The sequence below is a fragment of the Phaseolus vulgaris genome, chromosome 8 (assembly GCF_051622355.1).
Source record: "Phaseolus vulgaris cultivar YP4 chromosome 8, ASM5162235v1, whole genome shotgun sequence".
In the NCBI taxonomy this organism is placed as follows: Eukaryota; Viridiplantae; Streptophyta; class Magnoliopsida; order Fabales; family Fabaceae; genus Phaseolus; species Phaseolus vulgaris.
In genome coordinates this window covers 5,786,833-5,804,690 of record NC_143505.1, presented here as the reverse complement: position 1 = coordinate 5,804,690, position 17,858 = coordinate 5,786,833, and the positions used below count along the sequence as shown (strand labels likewise).

Here is a 17,858-nt window from a genome sequence, read left to right as displayed (position 1 = left end):
AGCATTTCTTGTCTTGCTTTAGTGAAAAAATGCACTGCCTTAGTCACATAAGCACAATCACATTTTTGATTGAGCAAAAAGGTATTGCTTGAGTGAATATTGCACAACTTCGAGTTATATAAACACTGAGGCAAACTTTTCCATAAAAAAAACCTCAATTTTTCAATCTCAACAAACAAGTTTCCTCTCTTATATCATCAACAAACAACTAAATTGTGACTCACACATCCAAAATAGTACAAATTAAGATTTCAAACAAACATAACACATTACAATCGTTATAATAATAATTGCATAATAAACATGTTATTATGTTCAAAGAATTGATTAGATAAAATTTCTTCCTGTTGCTTCTTTCAAATCTACACAGCACAAAGTTTTTATGACATTATCTCAGAGAAAACTCAAAAAAGAATAGTGGTATAGTTAATTGTTATAAAAAAAATAAAAACATAGTAGGAACCATAATAACAAATATGGAATTATAAGTAACTATTCAATAAAAAGTGAAAAAATAATAATATATTTTATTTAAATTTTTTCATAAATAAATTAACAGTTCTGCTGATTCAAATTATTTCGTAAATAAAATAAAAAAACCGTTGATTCAAAAAGAAAAACAACAAATAGAAAATTAAATTCAAAACTGTCTACAAAATAAAAAAAACCGTTATTTAGGAGAATTATCTTTATATTTAACTACAAAATAACAAAAAACAGTTATTTAGGAGAATTATCTTTATATTTAACTGTTATTTTAAAAAAATTATATATAAAAAAATAGTTACAAAATAATAAAAATAAGAATAAAATATAAATATAATATAATATTAATATATAAAATATTAATAAAATGTAACTGATTTTGAAAATAAACCAAATCGCTACTCCATATCTCTTTCAATTTATAATTGTTCCTCCACATCTCTTTCAATCCAAAACTACTCTTGCACTTCTCTTTCAATTCAAAACCGTCTCCACTACGTATACACAATGACCATAATACAATAATAAAATTAAATATTAATATAAAGATAAGATGAAAAAAAAAATGAAAAGCAGTTAAGAGGGGAATCCCCTTTATATATAGGTATAAATAGGTATAGATTCAACAAATATAAAATTTTGTCTCTCAGTTTATATTTTTTTAATTAGCACTTATATACGAACTTAAACTTATGTTTATGTCTCAAAATAATTTAGTGTTAAAATTTTTTTTTATTTTATTTAATACCAACTAATAAAAAAATTATAATTACATAGATATGGTAATAATATACTAAACAAAAATCAAGATAAAATATAAAACGAAAATAAACTATTAAGACAAGAACATATATAAATATGATAATTGGTGAATTGATATATTCTCTATCAAAATTATTTCGAATTCCAACAATATCCTAAAGTATGCATTGGTACTCTAACTCATTACAACAATTTCCTATCTTTTAATTACATATACTTCTCTGTAATGCATCTAATTCATCTTTTTATAAAAGATGACATAACATCTAAATTTTTCTATATGATTTCTCTTTAGTTTTCTTTCTTTTCATTGCATCTCATATTATATTTATCTAAAGTTGTCTTTTTTCTTTCTTTCCAATTCTCACTTCCTTACAGTTGCACCTAATAAATCGGTGGTATGTGTGTAGCATTTTCTTATATTGTTTACAAAATTTCTACTTAATAATGTAAAGTCAAACATTGAAGATTCTCTTTCCATCTGTTGTTGCAAACTAATATTATTGTTTTGGTGAGCTTATTCTGTTTGTAAGCTACAGTACAATGATTTTGAGAAGGGTAACACAAGGTTACTCCTTTCATGTCATACGTTCTCAAGGTAAGGAGTAAGAGAGACCCTCCTGTCATATTACCGCAAATTCTCAACAACACCATCAAAGCCTTCTCCTTTATATCATTTTCATGGTTTGCCTTTCCCACAACAATGAGTTTGTGTAAGAATCTGTGAATTGTATTGGGGATAGAGACAAGGGGTTAAGGTTAAGTTTTGTTTTGTTTTTGTTTTTGTTTTTGTTTTCTGTCTCTTTGTTATTAGGGTGAAAGTTTTCTTGAGCATCCGCAACTTGCAGACAGAGAAAATTTTGATGTTTTGTTGGGTTTTCTGAGTCCCAGAGAATGAATTTTTGCTGGGTTTGAGAGATTTTGATGATTAATTTCTGGGTTTGTTAGTGGTAACGGGAAATATAGAGCTAATTACCAATTGTTGGGAGAAAGTTGAACCTTTTCTTGGCAGAGAGAGAGAGTTGGTGATGATTAATTTTTGGGCTTGGTAGTTGGGGTGGGTGTTTGTGTATTATTTGGAGATAAAAACCAATTGTTGAGACAGAGATTTTTTTGGGAGAAAGAAACAGAAAGTTGAGTTCTTATTTTTTTAGTGGTTCAACTGTAGTAGTGCATTTCTTAGCATGGCGGTGGTGAGTCCCGTGCCTGCAACATCACAAAGGATGGGTTCTGTGAGGTCACCTTCTGATGCTAGTGGGGAAATTTTGGAGGAGCCTAATCCAGGTGTGGTTGATCAGCCAATCTATGTTGCTGTGACAAAAGAAGTGAAGGAGAGCAAATTAAATCTGATATGGGCAATACAACACTCTGGAGGAAAGAGGATTTGCATTCTTTATGTTCATGTTCGTGCAACAATGATCCCCCTACGTATGTATATACCATGTTTCTCTGTATTTGTTTATCTTTTATTCCTTAAATTGCCTGGTTCTTTATCATGAAATTTTCTATCAGCTAAACTATCTCAACTTGGGGTCAGTGTAACTGTTTTTGGTTTACAATGGATTTGACCCTTCTAAAGTTGGGAGGTGCACTTTAAAGTGCACTCACTATTGCCAATTAGAAATGATCAGGAGATTTCAGATTAGAACCAAATAAGGCTCATGAAATAATCAGGGCAACTTCAGAAACCTAGTTTTAAGATCCATATGTTTGTTTTCTTTGAGTTTTAAAGTATGAACTTGAAGACGATGTTGAGCTGCAGTTGTCAAATTGACCATTTGTTGTATTGGTTTATTACTAGAGTAGTTATTATGAGGAAACAACTCTGGGTTTAATATATGGTAACCGTTGTAAATTCTCTCTGCCCTGCTGTATTTTCGTTCATACATGATCATGGTCTAAAACATCCATTTTCTTGTTAATAGTGGGAGGTAAATTCCCCGCAAATGCACTAAGAGAGGAGCAGGTTCAAGCATACTGGGAAGAGGAAAAGCAAGGCATGCATAGGACTCTAGACGAATATCTTCAAATCTGTCGACGGATGGGGGTAGGGTAACTATATTAATTCTATGTACTTGTGTATTTAGAAAGTTATTTAATATGCACTAATAACTTTCCTGATACAGGTGCAAGAAGAAAAACTGCACATTGAAATGGATAGCATTGAAAAAGGAATTGTAGAACTTGTCTCTCAGCATGACATCCGAAAGCTTGTAATGGGAGCAGCATCAGATAAGTACTATAATAGGTAAGAAACCAAATAATCCCCCTCCCCAACCACATTAATGTTCTGTTTATTTTTACCCAAAATTTGATGATGATAATGTAAAAAGTATCGAAGATGGTATGCTGGTTATTTTTGTAAGGAATAAGATAAATAAATTGCTATATTTGTGGAAAGCATGCAAATAGCCATACTTTCTGGGGTGGAGTTTTTCAGTGAATCACGATTGTTTGGATAAGTCCAGAAGCACTTTTAGAAGAGAAAAATGGATAAGTCCATAAGCACTTTTAGAAGAGAAAAAAAATAAAAAAAATGAAATGAACTTCTTCATAAGCTAAAATTAACTTATGTACAAGTTTAAAATAAGAATTTAGGGAAGATATACATGAGAGCTTCTACCAATTAGCTTATGGAGAAACTTATTCATTCCTTATTTTTTTTCCTAAAAATGTTAATGGAGAAGCCTGTCCAATTTTATTTGATCTAGTTCAGTGACTATTTTAGCTGGATTTATATCTCTCCACTTTGATTCTATTTTCTCAAAGTGTTTTGGATGTCTGGAGATATCATATTCCCTTACCATATTCACATGTAATTTTGCAGAAACTATGCTCTCTTTTGTTTGTTCTGACGATCAACTAGTTGTATCTTTTGATAATTTCCTCATTTTTATATCTGTTTGTTTTGATGAAATAACCATTATGTTTCGATGCATGACATTGCAGGAAAATGATGGACCTTAGGTCTAAGAAAGCCATCTATGTGTGTAAACAAGCTCCAGCTTCTTGTCACATACAGTTTATCTGCAAAGGGCACCTTATACACACAAGGTATGCAAAATCCAAAAAGATTAATGTGTTTTGATATTCGTGTATATAGTGTCTTATGAAAGATAAATGTAATTACGAAAGAAGGTGTGTAGTCCTGGGAATACTATGTTTGAGCACATTTTTTTTTCTCATTTCATTATTTCAGTTTCTATTTTATATTTATTTCCTTGTACTTTAGTTTCTTTTACTTTTAACTTTAATCATGTAGCCTGTAAATGTTCATGAATCTCCCTATAATAAATAATATCCAGTTCTTAATCTCCTTTCTCAAGATGGTATAAGAGCTTCGGATCTTGGGGCTATGCTTCAACATTCAAACCCTAGATGTCATTGTTGCAACTGACTTTATTCGTCTATTATGTATATAGCCCCTTCATTGCATTCAGGACTTAGATCCAACACTTTAATTGCCATCGGAACTCATTGCCACCATTGTCACTATCACCGGTTTCTTCCTGACTCACTCTACCAGGAGCTGCACATTCCCTAGCTCAACTAGACCTCCAAAGGCCCCACCAAAAGCAGCCTCGAATGCTCTAGCCTGTTTTCTTTATGGGGTGTTTTTCCAGTGCATGACCTCTATGCGACGCCACCTGGGCTGGTATTCCACACTGAACCAGTCCCATTCTGCTTATTTGATTCCCCTCTCACTATTGGGACCATTATCCAGCTCACCCGCAGCCTTTGGAACTGTAGTGAATTTACTTTTTTTTACCCTGTTATTTACTTTCCTTTTTTAGTTGTAATTGTGCAAAACTATAGCCTATAAATATTAGGATTATTCTCCACATATATATAGTCTATTCATATGATCAAATAATAAAGTTCAATTCCTAATATTCTTTTTTGAGTTTTTAAGCTCTAATTCTTTTTTAAAATAGCTTGTTTCTAGATTTAACGAACTTGTATTGTATTATTGTGCTAAAATCATCCCCACAATAGTGTCATTGCACTTGGATTAGATCATTTCTGGTACTGATTTACTAATGCAACATATTAACACAGGGATCAGAGTTTGAATGAAGGTAATGTAGAGGTTGCATCTCCTTTGGTGCAGCAAGTGCCAAACTCTGTGAGAACTTTCAGATCACAGTCTGTTACACTGGGGCAAGATCGCCGAGCAAATCTAACCAATCATGCACTAGAATTTTTACGCAGAGTAAGGTCTGTCAGTGATGGACATGGAGCAAGCTTTCCGGCTGTTTCTTCTCCAGAAGAAACTGAAGGGTTTTCAACTCCACGTGACAGGATGGGTACAGAAGTAAGTTCTGATGAATCAGATAGGCTGTCAAGGATGAGTCCTTCTGGCTTGTCAATGTGCTCTGATAGTGCAGTTGAGCTAGCTACCCCAAGATTGATTACTGAAAGGAGTGAGAATGCATTAGAGTTGACTTTGAGTCAGCTGGTCATAGAGGATCTTCATCATTCATCTCCTCCTAGTACAGTGGTACGCACAAATATTATTTTCTACTTCAGCAATGACTTCCTATTACAGAGCATGTTCATATTTTTTGCATTGTAAAGTTTGCAATTGATGAGGCATTTTTACTTTGTAAATTGGCAAATGAGGAAAAGAGTTTTAATTCCCCACGTTTATGCTGATATTTAAAGACAAATTGATTGAACACTAGCAGGACAGTGGAATAGATGATACTATCTATGACCAGCTTCAACAGGCTATGGCTGAGGCTGAGGATGCTTCGCTAACTGCGTATAAAGAAACTGTAAGGCGTAGGAATGCTGAAAAAGAAGCCATTGAAGCTATACGCAAGGTAATTATTTGGTTGTTGAGTGCTTATTTCACTTCTTCAATACGTAGATGACCATGTTTATAATGTGGTTTGTCAATTGTTTGTATCCAGTGGGAAAGCACTTATCAGTCCCTAGTTAAACAAGGAAGGAGAAAGTACAAAGCAACCTTAATCAATGCTAATGTTCAATTGAATGAATTGGTGCTGGGACATTGGGCAAAAGAGTGTTAGTTAAAGTAGTGACTAAACAGATAAATAGAACTGAAGGGGAAGGATATTCATTCAAATTTGTTTCATTTGTAAATTGAGCATCTGTTGTTTGTAAAAGGAAAAATCCATGGAGGAGAGTTATCCCTCCTGTTCCCATATCCTTTGCGATCAAGAAATACAATCTCTCTTTTCTTTCTTCTATTTTCTAATCTGAGTTCCTAACAATAGGAATCATTTTAAGTTGTATTGTATTATCTAGTGATAGGCCAATGTTGCAGCTTGATGCCACCTCTAATCCTTATCAATGTTTGAACTGCCCAATTGACAGGCTAAAGCTTCTGAAAGCTTATATAGAGAGGAGTTGAACCTGAGGAAATTGGCAGAGGAAGAACTTAGGAAAGAAAAAGAAGATCTTGAGAATGCAAAGAGCCTGAGAGACAAAGTTAGGGAAGAACTCCACCTCGCCCTTGATCAGAAGGCGTCTCTGGAGAGTCAGATTGCATCATCTGAACTTATTATAAAGGAGCTGGAGCAGAAGATTGTATCTGCTGTGGATCTGTTACAGAGCTACAAGAATGAACGAGAGGAATTGCAGATTCAGCGTGATAATGCATTGAGAGAGGCTGAAGATTTGAGAAAAAAGCAAGGAGAGGCCTCAAGCTCCCATGTCCCTCAATTTTTCTCAGAATTCTCTTTTTCAGAGATTAAAGAAGCAACAAATAACTTCAATCCATCCTTAAAAATTGGACAAGGTGGATATGGAAGTATATTTAAAGGTGTCTTGAGTTACACTGAGGTGGCTATAAAAATGTTGCACTCTGACAGCATGCAAGGACCCTTGGAGTTTCAACAGGAGGTGAGGTGGTTTGACTTTTATATGACAGTTTAAACATCTTATTCTAATCATTGATAACTTTTTGGTGTGCTGGATGTAGCACTTCTGAAAAACCCTGTGTGAAAGTCCAAGAATAAAATAAATTTGGCCTTAACTGATCTTTCTTGTATCTTGCAGATTACATTTTAGATAACTGATATCAGAAAAAAAAAACTGTGAGAAGAGTTAGCAGCAAAAAATTAACAGATTTTTTAATTTCTCCTCATGTTTTGCATATTCTTTTGGAACTTGTGTTTGTTGGTTCTTGGTATAATAATATATTATCAATCTTGTCTCTAAAGGTATGAATGAAGGGTTTATAAGCTAAATTTTTGTAAAAAGGATAGTTATTTTCATCCCCACTTTCGGTTCTGTATCAGGTTGATGTGTTGAGCAAGCTAAGGCATCCCAATCTTATCACACTCATTGGAGCCTGCCCAGATGCATGGGCTCTTGTCTATGAGTATTTACCCAATGGAAGCCTTGAAGATCGCCTTGCCTGCAAGGATAATACCCCTCCATTATCATGGCAAACTCGAATTCGCGTTGCCACTGAACTATGCTCTGCCCTCATCTTTCTCCATTCCAGTAAACCTCACAGCATAGTGCATGGTGACTTGAAACCCTCCAACATTCTGCTTGATGCAAACCTTATTAGCAAGCTTAGTGACTTTGGAATATGTCGTATATTATCAAACTATGAAAGTTCCAGTAGAAATTCTACACAGTTTTGGAAAACTGACCCAAAAGGAACATTTGTCTACATGGATCCTGCATTTCTTGCCTCAGGGGAACTTACTCCGAAGTCAGATGTTTATTCGTTTGGAATCATATTGTTGAGATTGTTGACTGGGAGACCAGCCTTGGGAATAACAAAGGAAGTGAAATATGCATTAGACACTGGAAAGTTGAAATCCCTATTGGATCCTTTGGCTGGAGACTGGCCATTTGTGCAGGCTGAACAATTGGCTCGCCTGGCTTTGAGATGTTGCGATATGAACCGAAAGAGCCGGCCAGATCTTTATTCTGATGTCTGGAGGATACTTGATGCAATGAGGGTTTCTTCTGGAGGCACAAACTCCTTTGGACTAAGTTCTGAAGGACTTTCACAACATCCATCATATTTTATTTGCCCAATCTTCCAGGTAACTAACTAGCTCTGTCTACCTTTCTTTTGAGTTTAGGCTTTTAAAATGTGATGCCCTCGTGCTGTTGTAGAATCTCTGCCTCTGCCCCATTGAACATTTGTCTAAGGAAATGAAACTCATTCCATTTCTCATTTCATTTCAAAGTTGACCAAAATTTCAAGCTTTCATTTTCCCATTCTTCTTTCTTTAGTTACTTTATTCTCAAACATTTTTACTTCACTCACGACCGAGCTTGATGCAAAAAAAAGTAAGATTTCTGCCTTTTGACCCGGAGGTCATGGGGTTCAGATGCTGGAAACAGCTTCACAGTGTTGCCCTTTTTTAGGATTCAACACCTCTAAAGTTAAGGACGCATGTTATAGGATAAAGTAGGTAGTTTCAGTCTATGATCAGAAAACCAGTGATGAATATTACGTTCACATGCATAACAAATCATGGATGTATAGATATATCAACTGAAAATTTTCTCACGGCTTAGATTGCTTATTTTACCTTCTAAAGTGAGTTGCTCACTCTAGAGTCAAATACCTTCTTTATATCTTTATTTTCTTATCTGGCAAGATATTTTCCAATTAATGGAATGATATGTCTTTGAATACAAAACTGCTATCTAAGAAAATCCTCCCTGCATGTGTTCCTACTTTGCAGGAAGTCATGCGAGATCCACATGTAGCTGCAGATGGTTTTACTTATGAAGCTGAGGCTATACGAGGATGGCTTGATGGTGGTAATGACAACTCACCAATGACTAATAGTAAGCTTGCACATCACAATCTTGTTCCCAATCGCGCTCTTCGCTCTGCAATCCAGGATTGGCTTCAAAACCACTGATCAAGTGCATTATTTTTCTCCCATTTTGATTGAACTGTATAAACATATCTACAAAAGAAAGTTGTCATTTCATTTTGTTAGCTTGTTCAGGTTCTTCATTCACACTTTATACCTATCCCCTTGTATAGGTTAGATAACAACGTGATTATCTTACAATAGTTGTAAAGTACACATTATATAAGATATATATCAGAACAGTTCTTTGTGTGATTATCTTTCTTTTGTGGTTTAGTTTTATATAAGGAAATGTTGACTCATCTGAAGATTTATCCAAAGTTGATAGCAGCAAGCAACAGTGTTATAACTTAAATGAGAATCTCAAATGGCCATGATGTGGTTGGTTATCCTTTTCTGTATGGACTTATCGGAAGCAAATAGTAACACAGTGAAAAGAGATTAAAATTTTTCTAAAAGGGAATGTTTGTCAGAAAAGCTTAAATGCATCTGATTTATGTTATTAAAGTAGCTTATAACCTTACAAAAAGTTGGTTTTAACTTCATTCAAAGTGAACTTTACTACTGAATGTGTTTACTTAAACTGCTTACTGAGAGACACTTACAATATTCATGTGCAGAACCAATTTCAAATGGGCATCTCTTATTTCAAAGTCAGAGACAAATTATCTTGGTATACTGTAATTTACTAAGAGATTAACTTTTCTAAACAAATGTTACCTACAAGTATTAACTTGAAAATCAAACTTTTAATTACATGTTAAAGGGGCACAATTACATGTGAAAGTTTATTGTTGATTACTACACAGAAAACCATTTTAAATAGCTAATTTTTCTGCATAATTTGTGCACTTATTCTGACTTTTGAAGACAATCGAGCATATGAATAAATTGTCACAAGTTTGAGTTATTTGTCTATAGTAGCGTTAAATATGAGAGATACTTTGTCAACAACGGTCCTACCATTTCACTGCAGCAAGATTTTTTCCAGAGAAAGATACTTTTGGTCTCCAATGTCAATGTCAATTGAATGGATAGGAAATTTCACCATTTTCAAGAAATTTAAATATACATTACTTTTTTTCATTTTTTAAAATATTTTATTTAAATAAAATAATTATTATTTTTTGGTTTAAATAGAAATATTTCGATTATTATTAAATAAAAAAATATTTTGATATCCAACATACCTAACAATTCAAAAAAGTTAGTTACTGTTATTCAGTCAATATTATTTTTTGGTGAAAGTCTACAAATTGGCCCGTGGCTTTAATCACTTATTAGAACTTCTAGTCAACATTTTCAATATATTTATCAATATTTTCTATATAAATTATTGACCAAAACAACATTTTTTAATACATTTGTAAACATATATATCTAGCAGCCATCATTAATATATGTTTTATGCTTAGTTGCTTGAATTTAGGGGTTTTAATTTTAAACTATTATGAACTATTACAGGACAATTATTATATCCTTGAGATGAAGTTATATAAAAAAAAGGAAAATGTTAAAATTAAAAGGTATCAATTAATAATTGTAAATTGATTAATATAATTTCAAAATTACTTTTTTTTTATATAAAAAACTTACATGTTATACATCATTATACTACTTGACATCTCAGTTGAAATAACAATAATCATTTGTCATTACATAAAAAAAAATATTATTAAAAATTTTAAAATTACTTCATTTAAAAAATATAATTTTCTTTCTAACTAGTAATGTTTTGTGCCTTTTTTAATGCATACCGAAAGAGACCAAAAGCTATTTCAAGAAAAGGTTGGATTCAACCAATTGCACCTTTTTTCTTTCTTTCCATTCATTGTAACTTGAAAAGGGTGCATACTAATTATAAATAAAGAGAAGAAAAGCATCTAAGGATGTTTATGGATAAATTCAATTTTATTCTCATTATTGTTGTTAAAGTTTATGACTTTATAAAAAGAAGAAACAATGATTTTGCACAAACAAGAATATGGACACAAGAAAGTTAACAAATTGGTTGTTGAATTTTAAAGGAAAAAAAAAATGGAGGGCTATTTTTCATTTCTATTAAATATTTTTTATTTTTTATTTTTTTTAAAGCAAAAAATATAAATTAACATATTTTTATGTCAGTTTTATATGCCACTATTATAATTTTCTATTTGGAAAAACCTTTATAAATTGATACATACGTTATAGTTCCACTGGTTCGTTGGGATCAGAAACAGAATAAAGGTATGGTAGTTATATCAACTACCATAGTTTTCAATATATATAATATAATACTCATAGTGGGGATTAAAATATTGGTTCATTGAATCACTTTTGAACAAAAATAATAATATATATATATATATATATTAAGGTATTTATTATATATAGTGTTGGATTCCACAAACATTCTAATACCATCCTGAAGAATTCAAACAGAATATCCTTAAAAAGCTGCATCTTCATCAGAAAATAAAAGTTTTTCTAACTTTGTATAAACTTTAATATCCATAAATATCATCAAACAAATATTATACAATTTATATGTTTAATATATAACTTATATGTAAGTAAAACCAACATGCAACCAAATCTAATTTTTTAGTACGTTATAATATTAGACATAATTAATTTAAAAAAACATATAATGAGTTACTATATACTAATTTAAATATTATTTTAAAGATTATAAAAATTATCAGTATTTAAAATAATTTTTATTATTAGTAAAATTTATAAATTAGTTTTTAAATATTTTAGTCATCAAGAATTTAAAGTAACTGGTAGTTATTAATGTTGATAAAATATGCTTACCTACCTATTAATTTAATCCTTCAGTTCCATTAAAAGTAATTTATTGAAGCATTAGAAAATGAATAAAATAATAACTTTACACCTTAAGTACAAAAGAATGATACAAATTAAAGTTTAATAAATAGTAGCGTAACCACCCAAAACACTTTTAATACCATTATAGGGTCAGTCTGCATTAATTTCATGAGTGGGTTTGAGATAGTAAATCTTCAAAATATTGTAAAGTTTTTATTTGTGGAGAAACTCAAGGATTCCACAATACAAATAATTACTTATTACTTGTTGGTGAACACTAGATACAAAACAGTGATAAAATAATTGAGTAAAAGTGCCATATTTTTGTGTTGATAATTTATCTTTATGAACTTAATGATTAAAATGAAAATATCTTCAAATTTGAATCATTTAGTTATGTTTTTATAGATGAAAGAACGATTGGAGTGAATATGGAATTATGCAGATAGTGATATTGACAGCTTAATAAGGTGGATTTTGAAGTTTGAATTTTAGAAGTAAAGTAAAAATGTAGTTATGTATTTTGTGTTATGGATAAGAATTGAATATTGAAGTGAGAAAAGAAGAGAAAAAAAGAGTGTATTGCAGATTGCAGAATCCACTTTCTGATAAACCTTGTCTCCCCATAATATTCAAATATCTTAAACAGGTTCAAATTGCACTATCAAAATTTACACGGTTTAATATATCCAACAAAAGTTATAAGAATTAATAAAGATCTTATTCATATTTCACAAAGATGTGAGTGTTGTTGTGTCAATTACTCTTCAATTTTATTTACCTTTAGTATATATAAATAAAATTTCACATAAATTTAATTAAAATAACATACATTTATAAAACAACATTTTAAAAGAAAATTTCAAAGTTCTAAATTTTTTTAACTTGAGGGAAAATAGATTTACTTAGAGTGAAAGTCTGATCGTTTGAGTGAAAATTAGGTTAAGAACAAGTTTAATTTCAGTACTATTTTCGTTTGAGAAAAAAATTTCTGTTTAAGCAAAAGTAGATACGAGAACAACCCAAATTTTCACCTATTTTTGTTTAAAGTGTGAATTTTCTCGCTTTAGTAATTGAAATTGAATAATTGAAATTGTATAAAAAAATTCATCAAAGACTAAAACTATAGATTATTAAAAAAAAATCCAAAATTTATATAATATGTGAATTAAAATTAAAATTAATTATAACATTTAAAATACATTGTTGTTTAATTGCATTATTTTTGGTGGGTGTGGATTTTATTTCAGACTTAAAAAGAGTTTTATTTGTTTACCAATGATATAATTAAATGTATAATATATTTTTGTTATTTAATTTTTTTTAAAGTAAAGCTACCTGTATAAGAAATATTAAGTCACATCTTAATGATAAAATAAATGAGTTTCTTATAATTAAAGAAATCGTATGAACTTTAAAAATAAGAATGTGTTAAAAGCATGATATCTCCTGTTTATAAAAAAAACAAAAAAAAATTAGATCGTAGGAGTTTAAAAAAATACAATATTTTATAACTAAATAATAAAAATGTATAAATGTAGAATGATGTTATTTATCTTTTAAAATAATATACGCACCAAAATTGCACTTTACTTTTTTAATTCTTAAAAAAAACAACACATTCCTTTCAGAAAGATTAATTTAGCTGTACTATGTATATTAGTCAAATTTGACATGAATGAGTCTCTATAGTGGTTGTCATATTTCATAGTTAATTTTAAATTCCATTACCAACTTTCCTTTCTCTTAAAAAAAAAAAAAACTTTAGAACTTTAAAAGATAAATTAAAAATTTGATAAAGTTTCAAATTTTATAAATAAAGTATTTATCACAAGTAGCCTATGTGAATAATATTAAACTTAACTTTTTTTTTATATAAGTTCAAATTTTATATGTAAAAAAATAAGATTAAAAAATCACTAAAAATAACACTACAAGAAAATAATGAAATAGAAACTATTTTTTTAGACAAAAAATAATTAATTATTATAATGACTAAATTAGAGACCATTTTAAAGAATAAAAAAAATATTTCTAAATTAGTTTCTATGATTGTTAAATGGTTTCTAAATTGATGTCTAATTAGAAACCAATGTTTTTACTACCAAATTTAGAATGAAAATAATTAGTAGCAAAAACTTTGGTGGCTAATTAAACACTAATTTAGAAACCATTTAACAATAATATAAACTAATTTAGAAACCAATTTTTTTTAATCTCTAAAATAATTTCTAATTTAGTCCTATAGCAACTCATTATTTTTGTCTCTAAAAAATAGTTTTTATTTCATGATTTTCTTGTAATAATTTAAATTTTCAATGAAATAATTCATTCAATCATAGTTGTTCATATTAGTGGTATATTGAGAATACTATGAAAGTAAATAAGTTATTATAGAAGTGTTAATTAATTAACACATTCTAGTGACTAAACAATTTTCTAAATTAAAATGAATTATTAGCAAATTAAAAAGTGTGGATGTTTTCATTTTAATTTTTTCCTATTTTTTTCAAAAGGCAGAAAGTAAATGGGCTGGTATCTATCTATGGTGAGTGATGAGTAATGAGTAATTGGGCCAAAATTCATTGTGGGCCCCACTGGTGTGAATGTTCGCACGTGTGAATGGATTTGATACGTGTGAGATGTGAGAATGGATATGGTTTGGCATACATAAGGTAAGGTCATGTGAGGACCCTACATTGTTGGGTCGGTGTCTTATGCCCAAGGGAACCTTCAAACTTTATCACTAAATCCTTTCCACAGGTCTCTTTCATCCACCCTTATTTTATATATATATACTAAATGTACATAAATTATAATTATATATACACGTCTTTATATTAATAAAAATAAATTTAAATATTTATTAGTGGAATTATATATGTGTGTGTATTTTGTTAAGGATTACAAAATAAAGTAATAATAAAAGGCAATTTGATAGGATTGAATTAATAAAAATTGAAATTAAATTAAAATAATCAAAATTTCTCATATAAATTTATACCAGATTAAATGTATTGCCCTATTATAAAAGTATTAATATATGCAATAATATAAATTTTTACAAGTTTAGGATTTTACAAAATATTCGAATTCTAAAACAAAGGTTTATTTTTATATACAAATCATCTTTAAACAAGAAGTATGTAATATAATATACAAAATGTATATTTTTTTTTCCTTCTGTTATGCTTTAGAAGTTGTAAACTTATTTATTAGTGTGCTAAGTATAATTGCAGCACAGTTTTTAAAATATAATAAATAATAAAATAAGGGTAAGTTAGTGCTTATTTAAGCACCTCACACCATCCAATTTCATAACAATTTAAAACATTTCAATATTAATTTTAACCGGAAATCTAACATAATTACTCATATGTGATATTATTCAAATATCTTCACTTGTCTAATGGGTAATTCGTCTAAATTTTTATGTAAAATGATATGTTTGATTTCAATGTACTTAAACTTTTTTTATTAATACTCGTAATGGTAAAATTATATTTCCTCTTCTTGTTTGATGGGAGTTTTCTTCTCCAACTTGGGTTAAAATAAACATTGATGGTGCTGCTTATGGTGATATTTTTTGTAGGAGTATGAGAGAATTTATTGGTGGTTTTTCTGTTTGTCTTGATATTCAAACTGCTTTAGTTACTAAGTTGGATGGAGTTATATATGCTATTAAATCAGTTCAAAAGATGGGTCGTACTAGTTTATGGCTTGAATGTGATTCGACTTTAGTTTGTGTTGCATTTACTCTTAGTACTACTGTGTCCTCGCATGTTTTGTAATAGGTGGAACATTTGTCTTAACTACGGTAGGAAAATCAGGTTTAGGGTTTCTCATATCTTTCGTGAAGGAAATGAATGTGTTGATAAATTTGTTAACTTAAATTTTATTCAGATAAAGTATTTTCATTAGTATAATAGGCTTTCATCTAGTATTTTCTTAGAGTTCTTTATTAATAGATATAAATTACCTATGTACCATTTTTGTTAATATATGAGTTTTGGTCGTCCCCCATATTTTTTTGTATTTCCTTTTTTTTCTTTTAATTATATTTTTTTTATGTGCTAACAAATAATTGTTGTTACTTGATGTGTCAACCTAATCGAGATATCTAGTTTCATGAGTTTTTATAAAAAAAAAATCAATAACTTTTATGTTAGATGATGATTTGTGGAAACAAACATGTTAAAAATTAAAATAAATGTTTTAACCAAACTAAAAACGCTAATCAATCAAAAAGATAATTTTATGTTTTTTGTAATTGAAAAAATAAACTGCTTCTTAATTTGACTTTGTAAGCCAGTGGCAAGTTCAGAGTTAACATAAACATCAAAACATTAATAAATGTAATAGAATGGATAAATCATCACATAAATTCGAAGACAAATTTATTCCAATCAACAATAAAAACACAAGTTCAAATATTTTTTCTTATGTGAAAAATGTGTGAATTGCAAATAATGGTTTCTCAAGAATAAAAGTTCCATGAAAAATCAAAACTTAAAATCAATAGGATTTTTTTTAGCTCGCAAATATTGCAAGCACAGTCCAATTATGAATGAAATAATGTTTGGAGAGATATAAATAGAAATAAAAGACATAACATTTAAACACGAAGACAAGAAAAGAGATTAACTTTGTATGCAAGTGAAAAAAAAAATACATTGAAAAGTGTGAAATAATTTTACTATATATATATTATAAATGTGAAACATATTTGTAAAAAATATACAATATTTATTAATTTTTTAATAATGATTTTTTATTATAACTAAATATTTGTTGATGAAATATTAACAAAGCACTTGTTATTCCAGGTTTTAAGATGATGTTGAAGAAAAGATTAAAAAAAATTAAAGATAAAATATACATATAATTGTACTTAATTAGATAAGTATCTTTTAAATACAAACATTAGAAGGAGAAGAAGAATAAGGGAAAAGATAGACAAAATTGAAATTTAATTTAAAGACAAAATGGAAAGAATAAAGTTTTAATTTTTGTTTAGAAATAAATTTGTATCTCTCTTTTGTTTTTTTAATTAAAAAAGAAAAGTGATGACTAATAAGAGAGAGACAGGAGTAAGGGGTAAAGATGGTAGATGATGCAGTGGATAGAGTCACAAACTTCATGGATCGTACAACACTCTTATCTGTACGGTTCATACGGAAACAAAGGACCCGTTCAGAAGGTAGCCGGTAAATTTGTACTTTGCTTATAACTTTGCTACGCGCATCATCCACGTTCATTCTACTTCTAATTTTCTCTCTCTTTAATAATCTAATCAATTAAATACCTTTAATTGTTACTATATTAATAATTTATTTCTGTTCTACCAACTTATTTTTATTCTCTGTTTTTTTTCTCTCTCTACTAAATTTATACTTATATATGGAAATTTCTCTCTTTAACTGTTTTAAGTATATATAATTTTTTATTTTTTATTTATATCAAATTTTTATTATTATTTATATCAAATTTTTATTATTATTTTATTTTAATTATTCTGTTATTTTGTAATTAGTAGAGTAGTTATTATTTTTTTAAAATTTAAATAAAATAATTATACAAAATAATTGATAAAGTAGTTACACAAAATGTTACTTTATTCCATAAAGATGAATTTATTTTTTTTGTAATTTTAAAACTATTATAAAATTAAGGACTTCACTCACATAAAATTAAGGACTATCATTTTATTAATAATTATATTTAATATAAAACTAAAATAAAATAAAATTAATTTTTATATTTTATTAATTTAATTATTTTAATATATTTTTATTTTGAAATATAATTTTTTATTTATTAAAAATTTATAATATATTTTTTATTTTAAAAATCATCTTAATTTTAATTTATATTTTTAATTTTTTTGATAATTTTTTTAAAATGTATTAATACAAAAAATATTTTGTTACATATTATTTACAGTTTTTTTTCTTCATTTTTTAGTATACACTC

The 17,858-nt window shown here is 28.9% G+C and overlaps 1 protein-coding gene across 6 annotated transcripts; it reads left to right on the top strand.

Moving 5' to 3' along the window:
- Positions 1–1,673: 1,673 nt before the first annotated feature.
- LOC137823706 (U-box domain-containing protein kinase family protein) lies at positions 1,674–9,329 on the top strand. Of its 6 annotated transcripts, none has more exons than XM_068628940.1 (10): positions 1,674–1,846; positions 2,417–2,676; positions 3,174–3,295; positions 3,375–3,496; positions 4,198–4,302; positions 5,308–5,749; positions 5,937–6,074; positions 6,592–7,119; positions 7,518–8,282; positions 8,934–9,329. In XM_068628940.1, the coding sequence occupies exons 2-10, from the start codon at positions 2,433–2,435 to the stop codon at positions 9,114–9,116; spliced, it is 2,649 nt and encodes an 882-aa protein (XP_068485041.1). In that variant the 5' UTR covers positions 1,674–1,846; positions 2,417–2,432; the 3' UTR covers positions 9,117–9,329. The 6 variants fall into 6 exon arrangements, with proteins under 6 accessions (XP_068485041.1, XP_068485038.1, XP_068485035.1 ...); XM_068628937.1 differs by having other exon boundaries at positions 1,700–1,846; positions 5,934–6,074; XM_068628934.1 differs by having other exon boundaries at positions 1,751–1,961.
- Positions 9,330–17,858: the final 8,529 nt, after the last annotated feature.